This window comes from Eucalyptus grandis, chromosome 3 (genome assembly GCF_016545825.1).
Source record: "Eucalyptus grandis isolate ANBG69807.140 chromosome 3, ASM1654582v1, whole genome shotgun sequence".
Lineage (NCBI taxonomy): Eukaryota > Viridiplantae > Streptophyta > Magnoliopsida > Myrtales > Myrtaceae > Eucalyptus > Eucalyptus grandis.
The window spans coordinates 1,436,875-1,457,575 of record NC_052614.1 but is presented as its reverse complement, the minus strand read 5'-3'; the positions used below and the strand labels follow the sequence as shown (position 1 = coordinate 1,457,575).

Genomic DNA, 20,701 nt, shown 5'->3' with positions numbered 1-20,701 from the left:
TCACCATACTGACAATGAAAGACTCAATATAAAATATAGAAAATCATGAACTTATCTTAGAACCTTTCAAAATAACACAACAAATCAATAGAAGTGGTAGTTTTTCCCAACAAGTAATCAATAGCTCAATTTAAAGGTATCCGGGTTATAATCGATAGGAATTCCTGCTGCCATCATCATCCAGGTACCCTCCCGAGCATCTCGCACGCATCTAGCATCGTGAGGACATCTGGGGTGTGACACCCTAGGCATGCCATCCTAATTAACACTATCTTAATAGCTATTAATTCTTCTTTAATGCAAAAGCACATATAATATAAATTATGTAAACGTGTACAATCAAGAACATAAGAGGTCAAAGTCAGTTTCCATTCATTGGCTCAATTATTTAATTACATTGCCGGCATACAGACAAAAACAACTCTAATCCTAAACCTGGGGTATCAAAAAAGAGATCTACACCTTATTAGTGACACCCACACATGCCACTCCATCCATCACCCACTATGATAGCCTGAATTTTCAGATTTCATTTTTGATTAAATAAATCGAGCCTTTCATCGACGCGCCTATAGTGTTATTCTCTGAGTTGATCACTCACGAGATAACTAGACTATCTAGTGAAACAATTAAGGAATCCAAATGAAATGAACTTGAGAATTCGACCAGGAATCGACTACTCGACCGTATTTATTTGCAAGGGTCATTATAGCATTGTGAGAAATCGATCAGAAACTGGAGATATGTCAATTCAACTGAGATATGTGATCAAAATATGGGTGATTCCACCTGATTGCAAAATACTCGTCGATTGGCACTAAACCGATTTTTCTATCGTTTTGGTACCCAGTACTCGTATTTGAAATCTCAAGATTTTTACGACAACCGAAAGTCGTCAATAAGTCGAAGATGTACATGGTGACTCGAGATAAATCGATTATGGGTTAATTGCACAAAAAAAATTTCTAAAAGCTACCCGATAGACTAGATCACACTAAAATCGCATCAAATTGAAATTAACCGCAATTTTGAACCCGATTTCAGAAATTGAAAATTATGTGGTATCACGAGCTATTTTTGGAACATCGACTCATCCTCCGAAAATTTTCAGAGATTCTGAGATTTTTACGGAAAATCGTTCGGACGTTGCAAAAAATTAACGAAAATTCAGATCGGCCGAATTTAAGGGATTTTTGACTTGCAAACCAAGCTATTTGATGAAAGGGACTTGTAGAAATTAGGTGGGCTTTTTCCTCATCAAAATTGGACTTCGATTTGGAGAAATCAGAGAGGAAATTGAAGCTCTATTAAGTAAAATTGGAGGCCGGTTTATTGATTGGAATTATGGCATCAATTTAGTTAATTGATGGGATTTAAATTGTGGAAAGTATTAGAGGGGAGACAATGCATTCAATTAGAGGGATAACCCTCTTTGACTTCTTCGTCCGAGGCTTCCCGAGCACACCAAGATCGCCGCCCCCTTCCGTCTCCTTCGCACGCCAACCTCCTTCGCCGCTTCTTCATTTCATTTCCTTCTTCATTTCTGTTTCTCTCTCCACCGAAGGTCTTGGCTTCTCCATTTTCATTTTCCCTTTTCATCTCTGTATTTCCCTCGTTCCATCCACCGAATTCCCCTCACCTGCGCCATCTGTCCACAAGCTGGCCTCCCTTGGTCAACAACTCCACCCACCAAAGCTTCGGTTGACCGCCCCTTCGGCCACATCTCTCACCCTCTCTCTCGCAGCCCATTTTCCCCTGAAGCCCACGCCCGTGCGTCCCACGTATGACAGCGAATTCCACCGAGCTCCCACGTTCGGTCAATAAAACGGTGGAGCTCTCACCATCTTGTTGACCCCAAAGCCACGCGGCCTCCAACGCCGCACGTCGATCCCTCCACCCAGCTGCCCCAACTTCGTTTGTCTTCTTCAACCGAAGTTCCTCACGCCTGGTCAACAGCGAAGCCTGCAGCAGTTCAGTCCAGCCCGCTCCGTTTCCTTCGCTGCTTCCTCGAGCCCAGCAGCAACGCTCGATCAGCCCAGCAACTTCTTCTTTGGTCGGCCCAGAAGTTGGGCCAGTTCAAGCCCAGCGAAAACTTTTGGTTCAGCAGCCACATGGATCAAGCTCAGCCCGTGTCTTCAGTCCATGCGAGTCTTGGTCCACCTCCTTGAAGTCAGCCCAGTCCAGCGAAGCCCAACAAAATCAGAAGCCCGCGAAGACAACTCATTCAAGGCCTGTTCAGTCCAGCGAAGCCCAGCCCGATTCAGCAACAAATCTCAGTTTGGGCTGAGATTTGTTGGGCCCGTTTTAGGCCCGGTCCGAGTGTCCGCCGACACCACCGAAAATTCAGATTTCGGCCGCCGTCACGGTGAACCGGTATCCGCAATAAACCTGTGAGTTTGTCACACGACAAACCATTGATATAAGATAGAATGGAGAATATCCACTTGCCACATGTCCTAGAGGATTGCGGTGGCGACTCAGCAGCTCCTGGAATCCCGGCTGCTATGGTCCAAACTGAGGCGACGGCAAGAAGATGGCGATGCAGGTCATCGGCCAAGCTACGGGCGAAGATGGTTATGTTTGCAGCATTGCAGGTGAAGAGAGTATTCGGCTTTCACAGAATGAGGGGCAGTGGCCACGTGAAATGAGGACGAACGAGCGAGCTGCGGTTTCGGGGATGCGGCAATGGTCTTCAACAGACCACCGCTATCGACTTTGAGCGGTTCGTTGGATGCTGGCGACAAGAGAGAAGACCAGCTAGCGATCGCGTGTCACGCCCAAGAGAAAATAGATGGCTTTGACCGCTGACTGGATTCGTGGAAGAGAGAAAGGGAAATTGTTGCCGTGTCTTCATGGTGCGGTCTCCCTCTTCGCACCTCTTCGAGCAATGCGAAGGCACCCACCGCTTTAATTTCATGGCGAGGTAGACGGCTGGAGAGAGGGAGGGAGAGAGAGAGAGAGAGGGCGTGCACGGAGATGAGACGGGCGAGATGGATGCGGCTCGTGCGCGTAGGAGAGGTCACGGAGCTGTTGACTTGGCACGGCTTGAGCCGTCATAGCTGAGTTGTCTCGGCAATGACGGAAACGAACTGAATTGGTAGTGTGGTAAGGTATAACGAGATGTGACGACGTGATCCAATGTCTAGTGTGGTGGCATGGCGTTGCTGGTTACATGTCCGAGACCCGATGTCACAATATATATATGTGTGTGTGTGTGTGTGTGTGTGTGTGAGATTTACTGTGAAAATTGGGTCAAATCTCTATGTTTAGTCATTGCTTTCCAGTGGAAAGACTTGAAAGTCAATGAGTGAACCTGTTTGCTTGTTGTCACTTCTGAACGAAAGTGATTTTTCGCTACGGATCAGTGTTGTTTCTAGTCAAATAAGATTCTTCCTGTGAATATGTTAGAAGCCAATACATTCCCCAACTTGACCCTTGAATCACGAAAAGTTGAATTTGGTTACAGTGAGGTACGTTTGATAACATTTCTATTTCACTTACAAGTAATTTTTTTCAATTTTTATTCCTAGGAACATGTTTGGTACCACCCTAAAATTTATATTATCGAAATAGAAAAAGAATAGAAAAGTGCTTAACACAACTCTCAGATTTATTTTGTAACGTGAAATTTTTTAATATTTTGTTAATAATTTTTTGAGATTTTTCTAATTTTTTTGAATTTCTTCTTTTCTTTTTTTCCTCCCTTCTTCTTCCTCCTCTAGCTGGTTGCCGAGCCTTGACAATGGCCGATAATCTGGGCAAGGGAAAAGAAGGAGAAGCCAAATTCAAGGGGAGAGGCATCGGCCCAGGAAGCTTCTCTTCAAATTCCAATTAACTGGGCCATTACGAGCAGAGAGGCCGAAGACAAGCTGAACAGAGACAATTATAGTAGAGCTTGGATGGAACTCGAACTTGGTCGCTCGGAAAATTTAGGGAGCGAGTTCTGGTGTGATCAGGATGGTAAGAGGATAAGTTTGGGTTCTCGAACAAATCTGCTTTCTTTCTTTCACTAGGACTCGAAGTGCCAAAAAGCAAGGTTGTGCGTTCATCTTACTCACCCCAAGTCTAGTCCTTTCTTCGAATTCCAGAAACACGGTAAATTTCTTCATGCAGTTCAACTCATTTTTACTGGAAGATGGAAAACTCCAGCTGCTACATTGAGATTATTCAGGGTTTCTGGAAATTTAATCTGGTCCATAGCCAGAGTATAATTTCTTGCCATGCCCGTGTGATGCATCATATCGTTCGAGGAAATTGCAAAATCATTGAGACGTGCCATGTTCATCGAGCCTCAGACACACGTAGATTTTGAGGTCTTTGACCTTGGCCCTTCCCTGATGAATTACTAATAATGGTGTGTGCGTGGATCACATTAGTTGTTCGAATTACGCGAAAGATGGTAACCAGACAGGAAAAGTTATTGCGAGGATTTCAATGTAGAAAAGATTCTAGGCACCTGAGTCAGGAAAACACAAGAAAATCATTCACCTGCTCAATGTATGAGGGTAGATTATTTCATTGCTAGGCCATGAAGATAATGACCAATTGCCTGCAACTATTTCTTCATCATTTAAAGCAAGAGACATGAGCTACTGGAGATTCGGTAGTTAATGTGGTCATAATAACTCCGATTTGAATTAGATTGGTGGACCGACCTACTAGATATTAATCGCGGATGCTAATCATTTCACCGACAATTGTCCCAGAGCGTTATACGTGACCGTTCTACATATCATGTGACCGCTTGTAATAAGAAAAACACTTATCCTCCGCTTTCGCTTTCCTGCATTTATTATCTCGATGCCAACTTCTTGTTATTCAGAAGACCATTCCAAAACGAGGTATTAACGTCACACAATCATATTTTTATTCAAACCATATCGGCGATTAAGTATCGCGTTATTTAAGTGGTCTTCAAACCCGGCAAAGCCAAACCACAAAAGCAGACATTATCTTCGGTATCATCCATATACGTTTTTCCTTCAAGAAAAGTGGTTCGAGGTCCTTCCTAGGAATAGTCCACCCAGACTTTGCCGGCGTCGAGGTTGGCGATCTTTGCAAAGGCGTCCTGGGAGAGGTTGATGACCCCGTTGCACGGTTGCCGGCAGTAGTCCACGACCTTGACCGTGATGACGCCGGCCCTGCAAGGGTTCGGAAACTGGTTAGCCGCACCGGTGCATCTGACCTTCAGCATCCGTCCGCAGGCCCTCCCGTTATTCCACAACGCATCGCTCACTCCCGCGACCATCACTCCGCTGTTCTTCAGAGTGAACCCTGGACAAGCCGCGGCTGCCAAAAAACAAAAATAAAGACATTAAGGACACGACAGTCGAGAAGCTACGCCGCCAATCTTTTTACATCCGAATCGGAAGAGGAAATGCAATTCTCAGAGCAACCCTTTTACATTTCATAGATGTCGACTCCAGAAAGATGTGAAAACACGATACGTAGACAAAACATTTGCATCTAAACACACGGACATGGACAATAATAACCTCAACTGAGATCAAGGTGAAATCATGGATCACTCACGATAATATTGGGGTGCGTAGTAAACGGCGAGGCCCGCCGTGGCCGATGCAGCAGAGAACAAGGACAAAGCCATGGCCAACGCCACCAGCACCTGCAATTTCACCTCCATTGCCGCTTCCTAGTTATGGCTTGAAGGATCTTCGATCCCAGGCATACATATATATACGGAGGAGTCGATCCACCATGAAGGCCGGGTCGTCTCATTGCGCATTAGCAATCGCTCTTCAGTGGAAAGACTTGGAAGTCAATAGGTCAGCGGTCTTTTCGACTAAAATTAAAGTGGCCTCGCACTGTTCGAACTTGGAAATCAATTTCTCTTCTGTCCCGTCCTCGTCACGACTAGATAGTTTCTTCGGTGTCTTGCTATCGTACCCCACAGGTCACGATGACGAGAGGCCCAGGCCGTCGGATCAAGTTCGGAGGAATGTCGGCGGTCGGATGGTGAGCACGGGAGAATTGGACCGTATGAACACTACATTGCGAATCGGGATTGTTTATAGTCAAGATGTCAAACGTGGAAATCTTCTATCGTTCGTCGGAGTCGAGGAAAGATCGCACCAGTTTCGTTCAGTCAAACGAGCTGTTCTATCACTGTTCTTCATGTGAATACGTATGAATCCATTATAATATCCAACTTGAAGTTCAAACCACGAGAAGTTGAATTTGGTTACGGTACATGAACTAGTGGAAAGTAAGATAATATTAATGGTCTAGTCGTTAAGTGTTAAGACCATGTTTGTAATATGCAAATTTTCGATGGTCCGTCTAATCTATCAAAGTGAAAAGTAAACTTAACTATGCAAAATAATATCGACACATATAGAACACGGGGGCGTACACATTCATTAGGGCAGAGTGCTTCCTTAATTATAATGTCATATCGCCAAATGCAGCATCATATAGGATGTAATCTCACAATAAAGTAAGGGAGTTCCAGTAATGATCTGCTTAATTTTATTCTTAAGAAATCTACACTCGCTTGTATATAGCTAGCATTATTACAGTTCTCACTTCAAGCCCCGCAAAGGCAAACCACGAAAATTACCAACAAAATCCTCAATTTATTGCAATTGTGTCATTTCAACCCTAAATATTTTGACAATTTATTAACATAATTCATCATGCTAATTTTGAGCGGAAATTACTGACGAGAACGTTGACGGTACTACGTAACACCAATGTCAAGATAGATAATTTTTTAAAAAGATACTTGAATTCTTTTGAATTAAATATTTATTTTTTTCTGTTTTCTTTTCTTCTTTTTTTAAATTGTGGTGGGTGAGGGCTAGGCAACCCTTGCCGGCAACTAGACGAGGCCTTGCAAGCCCTCATCGGTTGTGGGCAAGGGCTGCGACCCTCTCCAAATGTAGGCAAGGGCGACCTTCCCTAGTTCTCTCCAACCATCACTTGTGGCCAGTCTCAAGTGATGAGAGAAAAAGAGAAGAAAAAAAGGGAAAAGGAAAAAAAAAATATTTAAAAATTATCTACGTCAAGCCGGTACACCACATAAGACAACTAGTGCTAACTAGCTACCACATTAGTGATTTCCAGCCAAAATTAGCCAAAAAAACAACATTAACAAGTCGTCAAAAGATTTTAAAATGAATTTGCACAAGTAAAAATTTATAACTTAATTGATCCAAATATAATAGGTTTAGAACTTTTCTATCAATTTTCCCTAGCCAAGCCATATAGCTCAGATAGAAAATATCGAATTTTTCAAATCAAGACGTGATACTACAAATGGATATTTCACTCTCGTACACTCAAATGAATACTACAAGCTCACAAAAGAGATGGACTGAAAAACCACTCAAGAATGCTCGATGTCTCTTGTTCTTGCCATTCTCTATTCTGTGACTTCTGGCCGAGTTTTCTCCAATTTACAGAACTTCAAGTTCAAACATGGAAGTTGGAGACAGTAAACAATGTGTGTGTGTGTGTGTGTGTGTGTGTGTGTGTGGAGGAAAGATTGTAAAAAGCACTAGAAATACGAATACACTAGTATAGCCAATTAAGACCCAACGAATTTTACATCATGAAGGTTCGATTTGATTCGATTTGATTATATATCCTACAAATTGATTTCTCAATTAATTACTTCCATTCAATCAATTTTGAGGAAAAAAAATAGAATTCAACAATAGTTCACTTTTATGCCCACGATATTCAAGTCGTTTCTTTTTGCAATCAAGAGCCACACATGGCAATGAATTTTTTAGTGGCGCATGACCAATGTGTCTTTTTTGTCGGTGTTTATTTGACTAGAATGAATATTCAAAAAGTGAAACGAACTTATGGTGAGCTTCATAGAAATCTCCATTACAAAAATTTGAGATGGATTTAAAAGGAAGAATTTTTTAAACTAGTGAGAGAGTGCAACATATAATATAATTGACGTCAATATATACATAATTGAAAAGTATCCAAAAAGTACTAAACATGTTACACTTTTGCTAATTGAATCCATCCGATCAATTTTAACTGAAAATTACTAACATGAATGTTAACTGTTTTACGTGATATGGTCAATGTTAATGTCAACAATTTTTAATGATATTTTTTATATTATTTTTCCTTCTTTACCTTTTTATTTTTTAATTTTTGAGGCCTTGCAAGGGCTCATTAGCCACTAGCTGAGGCCTGACAACCCTAACCCACCACTAGGTGAGGCCCTGCAAGCCCTTGCTAGCCATTGGGCAAGGATTTGTGGTCCTCACTCACAACTGGGCAAGGGTTACAAGTCCTCACCCCAATGGTTGACGATAGCTTGTTGCCCTTGCATGGGGCCCTCGCTCACAGCTATGCAAGGAGCGCAACCCTCACCTACTAGCTAGCAAGGGTCACTAGCGATAGCCCCCTACTAGCCCTTAACAATAGAAAAACAAAAATTAAGAATAAAAAAGAAAAATAAAACAAAATATTATATATAATATAATACTAAAAGATTAAAATATTATTAAAAATTGTCCACATTAACAATTTTTTATTTAAAGTAGTTTGGATGGATTTAATTGGTAAAACGTGAAAAATGTTAAACTTCAATTGACACTTGGGATTTTTTGAATAATTCATCTTCCATAATTGAGGCACGACTTTAAGAGGATGTTGTATTATGTGACGATGACTGATGTATATGGCATCACAACACCAACTCAATCAAGCTCTCTCTATTCCACATACATGCATTTCTAATAATTCTCCTACATGTAATGGACAACAACATCAACTTTCCAACCCCGGCACTTCATTTCACATTTGATGTCCTTTTTCTACGAATATTAAAGTTATTCCCAAGCCCTTCGATGTCAGCCACCTATCGATTCATCGATGATTTAGTGCTACATCCATAAAGTGTGTGAACATGTGCAATAGAATAGGGTAACCAGCCACTTATGTAAAGACAGACAAATGAGTATGCATTGTCCCTCAATATTCCGAGTTTAACGGTACTAACCAGCCACTTTTTCGAACCGGCATCTCATGCATTCGCTCAAAAGAGATGCTGTTGCACGAAGACGACATAGAGTTACGGCAAGGGCAACCTTTATATTATCTTCCCCTTCTCAAAGGAGACGAAAAATATAAGTTCAAATTAGAGATGAGCAAATCAAATCGCCTAGATTAGGAACTGCCCAAATCAGACTGACTATCTTGTTCGGTCCAATTTCCAAGGGCGGTGGTCCGATTCTTGGTTCCATAAAAATGGAAGCGGTGATTTTTCGTTCGATTTCTACTAGATCGAATTGGACCAACAAACCCAACTAGCTTTTCAATATATATATAATTTCTTTAAAATAGCAATAAATCATAAAAATGTAATAACTCTAGTATTTTTTTTAATTTTTTTTGTTAAGTAGTTGTTTCCCAATTCTAAAACCATCCGGGCTGGTCTTCGGCCCCAAAAAATGAGAATTGGTCCTCTTGGTCTAATTTCCGATACTTAAGTGAAATCAGACCGAATCGAAAATTAATCACCCCTAACTAAAATCACTTAAATAAATGTTCTAATGAAGTTCAAGGCCCGAGCTCATGTGAAATCGAGACCCAACACGACCAACCACGAACTTAGAATCCTTGCATTCATCTTCATCGGTAAATATAGGATTGATTAAAAGAAATGAAGGTTGACGTTGAAGATAGGCTCTTTTTTTTTTTTTTTGGTAACCCAAGAAACTTTCGTGCGCTACTTCGTGGTAGAATAAACCCTGGAAGGAATAGTCACCACCACCCTTGCTCTCTAGATAAGTCGTGAGTTCCTTTCCAATAAGACAAACGATGCAAGGATTCGAACACTGAACCTCTTGTGAAAGGAATCAGCACCTAACCACTATGCTGCCGCCACGAGTGATTGAAGATAGGCTTCTTCATCCCCTCCAAACTACATAAATTTTGGATAATATATTTTTTTGGGAAAAGCAAGCGGGTGATGAAGATGACAAAGGAAACCAGAGGAGTCAAAAACGGTGTGCTCGGCCCCTTGTTTTTCCATGTGATTAGACATCTTTGACTTTCCCAACGTTAGTGAATTTTAGTGATGAGAAAACTTTTCCTTTTTTTGGACAGAATACGGGGAAACTATAGCCAGCATCATCACCCATTTTGATTAGACGTCTGCACTTCAATTTCGTGTGATCCAATCGATGATAAGAAGCTAGAGATAGCATCACTCAGATAGCATCACTCAAGTAAGAAGACGATTTAAATATCTAGAAGCTAGAGTAGCATCATTTAGATATATGATTGTCTAATGCAAATCCAATCGGATAGATCAAGTCGGGGTTAAATTTGATCGAAAATAATCCAATCTAAATAAATTCATTTAATCCGTTTTGATCAATTTCCATAGAATCAAACTATCATTAACACACTTCTATATTCGATCTAATGTATGAAAACCTATGTCCAAATTGAAATGAGAATGTGAAGTGAACGAGTGCGAAATCCAACGAAAACATGAAAGACAAAGAAAAGGTTATGAAGATGCATTAAATTTAAGTAATTTGTAAATTTGTTTGCAACTCATTTATTATTCATATTATTTTAAAATTCATTTATGACTAATTTATTTGATTTAATTAATTGATTTATGACTCATTTAACATTAAGCTTCACGATAGTATAGCTAGTGTCATTAGTAATTTTGATTAGACGTCTGCACTTCTATAAGAAAGTGATTTAAATACCTAAAAGCTGGATACAGAGCACTAAACATGTGGTCTAGTGTGGTAATGATTGAGGCCATTGTATAGCATAGAAAACTGCAAAAGGAACTTTCATTTCCACCATTCATGTCACATGACCAGTCTCCGAAAGAGTATATGTTGTTCATGCATGTATCTAACATTAGAAAGAAAATTTGGTACCCTCAGGAAAATAGTATATGTTCCGCGTTGTGAGGCGAGCTGTAGGAAAGGAAGTTTCCCTCTCGACCGCTTGAGATTCCGTATAATTTTATAATATAAAGTGAATCACGCGTTCAGAATTCATGTGTTGTTTTTGCTAATGAACAAAGATTAAGAAAGATTTGATATTAAAAAGATGGGATGAGGAGCTACCGCCATCTAATCTTTTTTAATATAGTTGGTGGAATAGAACTATCGAAATTAATTAGTCAACATAATGTATGTTAAGCACACAGGTTTTAAAGTAGTGTAGGTGTTCAAGGTTTCAAGTAGGGTAGATGTTCAGACACGAAACGAGTACCTGAAGAGTACGACAAGCCAGGGGTCATTACACGCCGCCTATAATCTGCACAATTTGAGCGCTTCTTCCTCGGAACTGATGCTCTTTTTCGACAATACTTGCAATTTAATTATCACTTAAGAGGAAAAAACCGAATCCGCCAAAATGGAATATATCACAACTAGCAAAAGATTAATACCATGTTAGATATGCTTTGCTGACTAAACACCCGGAGCTGACTCTGTGAAGGAGGTAAGGTACAAAAGATATATTTTCGATGCAAAGTAAGCATCGAATGACCTGACTTAAATAGACTTATTCAATTTATTTTGATGAATTGTTTATATAATACAAGTATAGTGACCTATATTTTATTTGGTATAATACTCGATCCAATCCATATTATTAAAATACTTAAAACTCATATTCAAATTTAAAGTGAAAGTGCAGAGTGAGTTAACGAAAGATTGAGTGAGAGTGATAAAAAATGAAGAGAGAGTTATGGATGTGAGTTTGATCTAAATAAGTTATTATTATATTTTAATTTATTTATGATCCATTCACTAAATATAATTAATTTATATAATAATTCATTTCATTATATAAGTTAATAAATGAACCGTGACAGATCTAATGTTGATAAAATTTTCACGTTAAGTCTTTTCAAAAGTACAGTGAAATTCAATGAATTCCATGAAATCTCGAACGCAATTCGATTCCAGGAAACGACCGGGTGCCTACTAGGAAAGCCGCAAACCCATCCTCATCTACACCGACAAAGGCCTACGGTCCTCCACACCCGTCAGATCAACATCAATCCGACGGTCGTCTTTTTACTTCAGACCCCAACAAAATTTTATATTCTTTTATTTCCTCATTTTTAAAATAGAAAAAGGTGGAAATAAAAACCACCTCTTTCTCTTTCTCTCTCTAGCCGAAAAATATCTCTTTATCGAAACGGCAACTTTCTCTCTCTACCTTACCCTTCCATCATTCCGGCCTCCTTACATGCCGCCCCACCATGGCGCCCTCCACGGCGGCGGACCCGCCTCCGGCCACCGGCACGGCGGCGGCTCTTTGCCTTCGCCGCCGCCGCCGAAGCAGAACCCGAAGCTGCTCTCCCTCCTCCTGAAGGCCATAATCATGATCCTGATAACCACCCTCTTCTTCCTCTTCCTCGGCCTCGCCGCCATCATCCTCCTCCTCCTCTGCCTCGCCGGCGGCCTCCTCCACCGCCGCCACCAGATCGACCTCCCGCCTCCCCCCGGCGGGGCGCTGCCCCCGCGCGACCTCAAGCGGCTCCCCAAATTCAGGTACCCGAAGAGCGGGGCGCAGGGCCAGGGCCAGCACGATCAAGGCTTTTCCGATTGCGCGGTGTGTTTGGACGAGTTCAGTCAGGGGCAGTGGTGCAGGAAGCTGGTCGGGTGCGGCCACGTCTTCCATAAGAGCTGCGTGGACACTTGGCTCGTCAAGGTCGCCGCTTGCCCGGTTTGCCGGTCGCCGGTCCGAGCCCAGGTGGGGTCCACGGGGCCTGGGATCGACGGGCGAGATTGCAAGCAGCTCTGGGCTTTCGGTAGAGAGACGCCCATTTGAGGGGGTTCGGTTAGATTGTGGTCGCACGTTGAAAAATTGGATCTTTGTTCTTTTCGGGCAATGAAATATGATGTCCTGGCCTGGATTGTCAACTGCAGCAATTTTGTTCTTTCCTACTTTGTTCCCTCAAGTTGTTCTGGGATTAGTTTAATTGTGTTTGGTTAGCTAGAAAGGAAAAGTCCCAGTGCAGTTGGAGGTTTTGGTTTTGAATAAGATGCTGTCCCAGTTGAATGTTCCGGCTTCTAGTTATTAGGTGTGGAGCTTAACTTTTCATGCTTTTGTAGGTTTTCTCCATAGTTTTTGGTTCACAGTCTTTGTACAGTGCTTGTTTTGGTTTTGTCGCACAAAGATGCAGCTGCAGTAGGAAGCTTGCTAGGCTGACTGATGTGCCTTATCGGACTGGAAGAAAATTTAGAATTGAACCGATATTTGCAAAAGGATCAGAGGGGCAATGCTAGGTGACTGGTTTTATACCAAAGTTGTACTCTAGTATGTGAACAATGCAAGTAGAACGGTCCTCATCTTTGGGCTTTCAGAGTTTAACTGTTACTCTTGTGGACTGTCTATTCTGCGGATTGTTGATCAGACTTAAACTTGCTATGCTACGTTGGCGTGAACTTCCTAGAAATGTTTTCTGATTGCGAATTAAGACACATTATAATATAATTTGTATTGGACTATGTTGGATCCACATTGATTTTCTGATTTCTATACGGCCCTAATGATGTTTCGAGGGCCATAATAGAGTGGCACCGACTCTTGACTTCTCAGAGGTGGGTTGTATGCCACTGTGAGAGTTTTGGTTAGGTAAACTATTTGGTGGGCTGGTGACCAAATCTCCAGTTAGATATGCACTTGTGTAGTAGATTACGGATAAGAGTGAATTCGTTCCAGTGATTTACACGGTTATTCTGTTGAACTGTTTATCCACCAACGATTAAGAGCTCACAGCTCTTATGTGGAATGTGGCGGGAAGACTAAGATTTTGGCATTCTGGAAATACAATTGTCCAATATCCATGGTTGAAAATATGAAAAGAGCTGCCAACTACAGCTTCAGGAAACATTTGATTTGTATCTTTTCTTCTGATTGGGGCCTTGTGCAGTTCTCGGATTGCTCTCTTGAATTACACTGCTTACAGAAGTCATGGTCAGTATATGTTCTGCTGGATTACCTCTTATAAGCTGTGCATCTGCTTTGGAAGAAAAAAGGTGTTGGAAGCATCCTCAAGCAATTGCGTTACATGCAAAACTTGTTTGGTTTAGTTTAATTTGAGGATGCTGCGGTGAAAGTTAGTGGGGGAATGCCTAATTCGTTTGGAAGTATGATCCTATCAAATTTTGATAAATTGTGCTTAGAATTTTTCCTTTATCACGAAACCCTTGGCTTGGATCTGGTCTGTTGTGAAGGTATTTGCACCTCTGTGCAATTGTACTCTCTGTATATGTAAGATTAGGGATATGCAACTGCAAGAATCTTGAATACAGGCTGTGCGGTTATCGAAATTCAGTCATATACTAAGTTTTTTGCCTGACTCAACGTGCTTCTGCATCAATTGGGGAGGAACTCGTGAAGGTTTGTATGCCATTCGGCTTTTTTGGAAGCCTAGGAATCTTAGTTCACTGGACAACGTTTGTTCTGTGTCCCTGATCAGAAGAGATTTTGCAGAGGCGGCCTCAAAATCATGGCCATGCATGCTCACAATCCTGAGAAATACATTGCTTGACAGCAGACCACCAGTATGTGGTATCTAACAATGCGTCGAGTGGGGTTATAGCATGTTTATGGTCCGTGTATACGGACATTTCCATTTGTCTTGTGAAAGTCAATTCGCTGAAGATTGATGAATGGCGTAAACCTTGCAATCATATTGTGGGCCTCGACATCGGGTGATCACAACTTCATTACCTGGCCTAGACGGCCTGCGCCTGCCAAATTTGATACTTGTTTGGGCGTTTGCACGTGAAGTGGCTTCAAGTATATAGGTTGTGGGAAGAGAGATTGATGTATGCGTTTTCGCATTTGGATTGGATCGTCGTTACCTTGCATTTGAATCAGTAGATAAGACAATAAACGCAAGCAACCAGCCATTTCATGTGCCGACACTAGACTCGGAAGGGTTGCCTTAGATGAAAAGAGATCGGACATTCTGGGTATGCCAATGCTTGAAATTCCTAAAAAAAAATCTTGAAATTCTTACTGTTGTTATTGTTGGGAGCCTAAGGCAGAAGCCTCCATACTTTTGATATAGATACCAAATCCATGCTCCAAGGTAGGACTCTCTTGCCTCCCAATCTCAGATGGGATCTCAATAAGTAAAGCAAGACCTTAACTAATCTTGTAGGGAATCGAATTGACAATCCATTGAAATAGATCTACTTTCGGGTCCTAGAAATATTAAAACAGTACTACATGGGTAGGTTCCAAATTGTGGGTTCAGTTACAACTCATTTGATGATGATAACAGATTACAAGAATTTGGGCATCTAACTTGTTAATTTACAAAATAATTTGAGATTTCCTTGTCCAGAGTCAACCACTAGACAGTCACGCAAGCACCCTTCGCATCATCGTGCTGATGGCGATAACGACATAAAAAGACTCGTGAGAGATCGAATCTGAATTCTTGAAAAATGCGAACTTCGGAAGCGTCCGCTCTGGCAGATTATTTTCTGTTTTATTTATTTATTTATTTATTTTTAATTGTCTTCTGACCGACCCGATTCGATACTCCCTGGCTAAGATAACTCCGTCCTCTCATCCGCCAGGGGCAGGACCCGTAATTTCACACCAACCCCACCAGCCCCGCCCTCAAAACCGACCTCCGACCGGCCCCCGCTCCACCTGCGAGAGGAGGAACGATGTCGGAGAGGGCCGACGCCGTCGGCCTCCGCTGCCGCTGCCGCCGCCTCGCCGCCGCCGCCTTCTCCCCGGCCAAGACCCTCCTCGACTCCCTCGCCGTCATCCTCCGCAACCGGCGGCTCTTCCTCTCCCTCTTCGCCGCCGCCGCCCTCCCGCTGTCCCTCCTTCTCTTCTCCCTCGCCGTCTCCTCCCAGCCGCTCCGGTCCCGCGTCCTCCGCCTCGAGTCCTTCGCCCGCCTCGCCCCGACCCGCTTCGAGTCCCGCCAGGCCCTCAAGGACTCCCGCGCCGTTGCCCTCTCCCTCCTCCGCCTCCGCGCCGCCTACTCCCTCCCCTCCCTCGCCCTCTCCCTCGCCGTTGCCGTCTCCGCCGTCGCCGCCGCCCACGCCTCCCTCGCCGGCAAGCGCCCCACCCTCCGCTCCTCCCTCTCCCCCGCCCGCGAGAAGTTCCCCCGCGCCTTCGCCACCGCGATCTGCGTCTACGCCGCGATGTGGATCTACCTCAGCGTACCCGCGACGCTGGTCGCCCTCACCGGCTCCCCGGCCGCGCGGTTCCTGATCGTGGCCGCCGGGGTCGCGGCGGGGATCTACGTGGCGGCAGTCCTGGGGCTGGCAATGGTGGTGTCAGTGGTGGAGGAGCGGTTCGGGTGGGGGCGATCCGGGCCGGGTGGGGACTGATGGAGGGGCGGCGGTGGAGCGGGTGGGCGCTGTCGGGGTTCTTCGTGGCGCTGGCCGGGTGGATCTGGCGGTTGGCGGCGGAGAGGATGGACGGCCAGGATTGGACGTCGGTGGACGGGATGGTGAGGTGGACGGTGGGGATCAAGTGGCGGGCGCTACTTATCCCGGCGTACGGCGCGGTGGTGCTGTGGAGCTATGTGGCGGCCACGGTGTTCTACCACGACAAGCGGAGGCCCGGCCACCTTAGCAGTAACAATAGGGCAGATGGCGAGATGGTCCAAATTCCCGACGTATAATGTAATTTTCGATTCTTTTAAGGATTTTTTTTTTTGGGTATTCTTTTTCTTTTTCTTCCTTATACAATGCAAAGCTTTAGGATTTCTCGTAGCTCTGTCGAATTATGGGAAGCGCACAGATTGTATGTACGTATGAATTTCTGCGAATCCCCTTTGCAATTATGGAGAGAATTCGAATCCTAAGTTGCCTCCATTTGATGGTGATGGCATTTTTGAAAAAAGGTATAAATTTGGAAAGTTGATTAGGCCATGGGATGCGAATAGGACGAGGAAATGGCAAAAATTACGTCAATGATACGACTCAGAAAAGTCTGTAGAATGTCATAATTTCCCGCAGCGGAAAACCAAAACGTAGAGTTGGACCCGCACGGGCCAGGTGCGTGCGCATAGATTGGACGAGGCGTAGGGGACGGACCACTCGGACCTTATCCTAATGGGAGCATTGCCCTTTGAGCCCACATTTTGACCGAACGTGTCTGGGTTTGATGCTAAGTGACATAGATCAGCTTCGGTACTAGGTCAAAACTTGACCACGTCATCATCAGCCACGCCCCTCTTCTTCTTGATGATGGAGGTCAAACGCAATAACTGCGATTGCATGATGGAAAACTCAGTTCGGTTTATGATTAGACCCGCAATCAGATCAGTCAAATTAAATTGAAAATAACCCAGTTATTTACACTTCTAGGACTTTCTCTCGCCCTTAATGTACTCATCTCATTTTAGATATGAATTTTTCTAGATTAGCTTAAATATGGATGTGCTTTTTATAATATGAGTTGGATCGGATGTAAATAACTGAATTTGTATTATATGAAAATGGGTTAAAACGAAATAAATTACTCGTATGACCAATTTTCCGAATATAACCAACCTGTATAACAATTTAGTTCATCAAATATAGGTTAAAAATGAGTCTATAATCTATTTTGATACGTCATCTCTTTTTTTCCTCAATATTTTTCATTTTTCTAGGGACTTTCCAGATGGTTGAAGCTGGCTGGGCTTTCAAAGTCTTCTCCCAATTCAGAACTACTAGATGATTCATAATAGTCTTCAGCTGACTCGGCCCGCGGTTGAACTTTTTCCCCCTACAAGCCTAGCTCCGGCTCTCGGTCAATTTGGGCATCCTGATAAATGCGGGTATCAATCGGATCGAAAGATGGAGTGACGACCGATTCCGAGATCACTCTTCATTGATTTCCCAAAGTTCTTACGGCGTATCTCCACCGATCAAAGCACCGTAAATTGACTGTCCCTGAAAGAGAAGCTGGTATTTGCTTGCAATGAAGGCATGTGAGCCGCGTCTTATTATTATTAAAGACACGTTGCAATTCCACCATCCCAATAAAGGCTATACTTTTGCTCCGACTTAATAAAATCCCAAGCTGGCACAATATAATGGTAAGTGATATGAACATCACTTGCTCGTAATTACTATCAAGATATATTTATAAGATAAATAAAATTACTCTGAGCAAGCATCTCATCTCGACTTGTACTATCAAGTCTAGACATATCTTTAAAAGAAATTGAACCCTTCGTCTCTCTTTATATTTCTCATGATTTGCACACTCGATGACATTGCTTATTGCGGCTATGAGCACCTGTATATCGTCTCTGTGCAAATCTGCTGAACTTTTTTTATGTAGAAATCGTTCGGGAGATGATGAAATGGAAGAATTTTCCACATTGCCGACAATCATGGAAAAGAGTAACCTCCAAGGGAAAGAATCGTACGAACTGAAAACTTAAGAGACTTCTTCCTCAGTACAATTTGGAACGGACGCAGTCAAGTCAGCATATATCTTGACCACGGCAATACATACACCGCACAAACACACACATATATTCGTGGCTCTTTGACTCTGTATTCCCAACACGAAAACCTCCGATCACCACACCGCCACGAAAACCATCCGTATCTCCCCTGTCGCCGTCACCCACCGATGGAGCTTCCCATGCTTTTGACTTTTGTCCAAACTCTGATCGAAGCCCACAAGCTCTTCCTCAGAAATGGGAGGCTCATGGTCTCCATCGCCGCCTCCACCGTCTTGCTCTACTCTTTGCTCCTCCTCACCAACATCTTCTCCCTCCGGCCGGCGGTTGGCCAGCTCATCGCCAACACAAGCTTGTTGCTTATCACCAGCCCCACCAGTACCGAGTACTCCTACCTCCTCTTGTCCATCCAGAAGGACGTAAGGCTGTTCTACGGCCTCGAGTGGGTCTTCGTCTTGCTCTACTCCGTCTGCTCGATCCTCTTCTCGACCGTTACCATTTACGCTTCCGCCGCTTCACATGGTGGCAAGAACTTGTCCGCCAAGGACTTGGGTGTTGCGGTGGCTCGGTCCTGGAGAAGACCCTTCGTCACTTTCTTCTACATCACCCTCTTTGGCATCGGTTACCTAATTCTTGTCCTAGCCCTTACGATCCCTCTCGTTCTGCCTCAGGCAAAGATCGCTACCGTGATCCTATGCATCATGGCCGCTTTGCTCTACGCTCACCTGGCCGTCGTTTGGACCCTCGGGCTCGTTGTGTCCGTGTTGGAAGAGGACAAGAGCGGGCTCGAGGCGCTCGCAAAGGCGGGGCGGCTAGTGAAGGGAAGGCAAGTACATGGGTTTGCGTTGAGCCTCGTGATCGCGGCATTATCGATCCTAATGAATCAGGTAATGAGGTTGGTCTCGGTTCCACAATCCGAAGGGGCATACATTGCGATAGGCTTGGTGATGCTGAACTCACTGTGGGCGGTGAGGATGTTCGGGTTGATGGCTTACACGGTTTTTTACTACGAGTGCAAGAAGTTTCATGGTGAAGAGAGTAATGAACTGATGGTTAGCTTGGAATATTCGAAGATACCTGCCAATACGCCTCTCATTACAGAAAACCTTCCCTAGGTTTTGGACGATGGAATTCATCCATATCTATCCTTTTCTGGTGCATGTTGAGCATATAGGTTGTTTGATTAAGCAGCTTGTCTTTGTCCATCTTTCCTCGGTTTTTCTTTGCCCCCATGGGGCTTAGGACATTGGAGTATAATAAGGCAAAATCCAGTGCTTGATCTGTAAATTATATCAAGCCTCGAAAAGAAATGTTATCTTGAGAGCGCTTTGAAAATCAATGTTGCCAAGCATGGAACGAGTTTATAATTCGCCTTGATCTCTTTTTTTCTTGATGGGTCATAGATTAAAAGGAACAGCACCATCTCTATTTCGGATGACTTGTCTCTATATACATAGTTACTTGTCCCATCAGAAAGTGTTAATAAAGTACTTCATTTGCTCAAATCTGATATTAAAGTACTACAAGAAACCGATACATAGACATGCACAAGACATAACTAACCAACTAACAGATACACCAAACCTAGCTTACCGATTACACATTCCATCTACTGACGATAGTAGCTCACCGATATACAGAAACCAACAGAAGTCAATAGTCTCGGTTTGCTCATGAAAAATTCATCATGGGAAAACTGAATTGCACTGCGATTGTCACGGTAGAGAGAAGCAGCACCATCATCGGTAGCGGTCGTTATCCTCTTAACAGCCATGGTAATCGCAAAAGCTCGGAAGTGGTATCCGCAACGGCTCTACAGTCTGCCTTAGTGCTGGAACGCGAAACAATTGATGCCATGAAATAAAGGAATTGCCCAAAAGAAAGCAATAACTTGTAGTGGATTGACGGTTAGTAGGATCCCTAACCCAATCAGCATTAGAATAGCTAAGACGGTGTAAGTCGGAATGTGCTGAAAAATTTGAACTGTTATGGAATAAAGCGCCCTGGACATAACGAACAAGGTGCAAGAGAGCATCATGATGCTGATAATGATAACGTTTAGCATCTTTCCAGGGAGTTCCATCATTCAAGTGGTGTAGAAGCTATTATACTGGCTGTCCACCACGGGCAATTGGATCTGAGGCATACGTAACCTAAAATAATGTCCTTTCCCTTTTGGGCCGGTTGTGAGCGAGGAGGGATTCGAACCGCCGACACCATGGTCTGTGGCCACATGCTCTAATCCTTTGAGCTGCAAGCCATGCCCCGTCTTGGTTGGAT

At 43.4% G+C, this 20,701-nt stretch overlaps 3 protein-coding genes across 4 annotated transcripts; 2 read left to right on the top strand and 1 right to left on the bottom strand.

Moving 5' to 3' along the window:
• Positions 1 to 4,844: 4,844 nt before the first annotated feature.
• LOC104435992 (EG45-like domain containing protein) lies at positions 4,845 to 5,681 on the bottom strand. Its single transcript, XM_010048723.3, has 2 exons — positions 5,533 to 5,681; positions 4,845 to 5,289 (listed from the first exon to the last, which is right to left on the bottom strand). The coding sequence occupies exons 1-2, from the start codon at positions 5,639 to 5,641 to the stop codon at positions 5,009 to 5,011; spliced, it is 390 nt and encodes a 129-aa protein (XP_010047025.1). The 5' UTR covers positions 5,642 to 5,681; the 3' UTR covers positions 4,845 to 5,008.
• Positions 5,682 to 12,128: 6,447 nt separating this feature from the next.
• LOC104435991 (RING-H2 finger protein ATL56) lies at positions 12,129 to 13,490 on the top strand. Of its 2 annotated transcripts, XM_039307957.1 has the most exons (2): positions 12,132 to 12,249; positions 12,280 to 13,490. In XM_039307957.1, exons 1-2 carry the CDS (start codon positions 12,226 to 12,228, stop codon positions 12,808 to 12,810), a joined length of 555 nt encoding a protein of 184 aa, XP_039163891.1. In that variant the 5' UTR covers positions 12,132 to 12,225; the 3' UTR covers positions 12,811 to 13,490. The 2 variants fall into 2 exon arrangements, with proteins under 2 accessions (XP_010047023.1, XP_039163891.1); XM_010048721.3 differs by having other exon boundaries at positions 12,129 to 13,490.
• Positions 13,491 to 18,591: 5,101 nt separating this feature from the next.
• On the top strand, positions 18,592 to 19,536 carry LOC104438758. Its single transcript, XM_010051940.2, has one exon. The coding sequence runs from the start codon at positions 18,592 to 18,594 to the stop codon at positions 19,534 to 19,536; it is 945 nt and encodes a 314-aa protein (XP_010050242.2).
• The last annotated feature ends 1,165 nt before the right edge of the window (positions 19,537 to 20,701 follow it).

Bases quoted from the DNA above. Each gene is read 5' to 3' on its own strand.
- LOC104435992 (XM_010048723.3), bottom strand. From the start codon at position 5,641: ATGGAGGTGAAATTGCAGGTGCTGGTGGCGTTGGCCATGGCTTTGTCC. The intron at 5,290-5,532 runs GTGAGTGATCCA...GTTTTTTGGCAG, and splicing joins CTACGCACCCCAATATTATC to CCGCGGCTTGTCCAGGGTTC.
- LOC104435991 (XM_010048721.3), top strand. From the start codon at position 12,226: ATGCCGCCCCACCATGGCGCCCTCCACGGCGGCGGACCCGCCTCCGGC.
- LOC104438758 (XM_010051940.2), top strand. From the start codon at position 18,592: ATGGAGCTTCCCATGCTTTTGACTTTTGTCCAAACTCTGATCGAAGCC.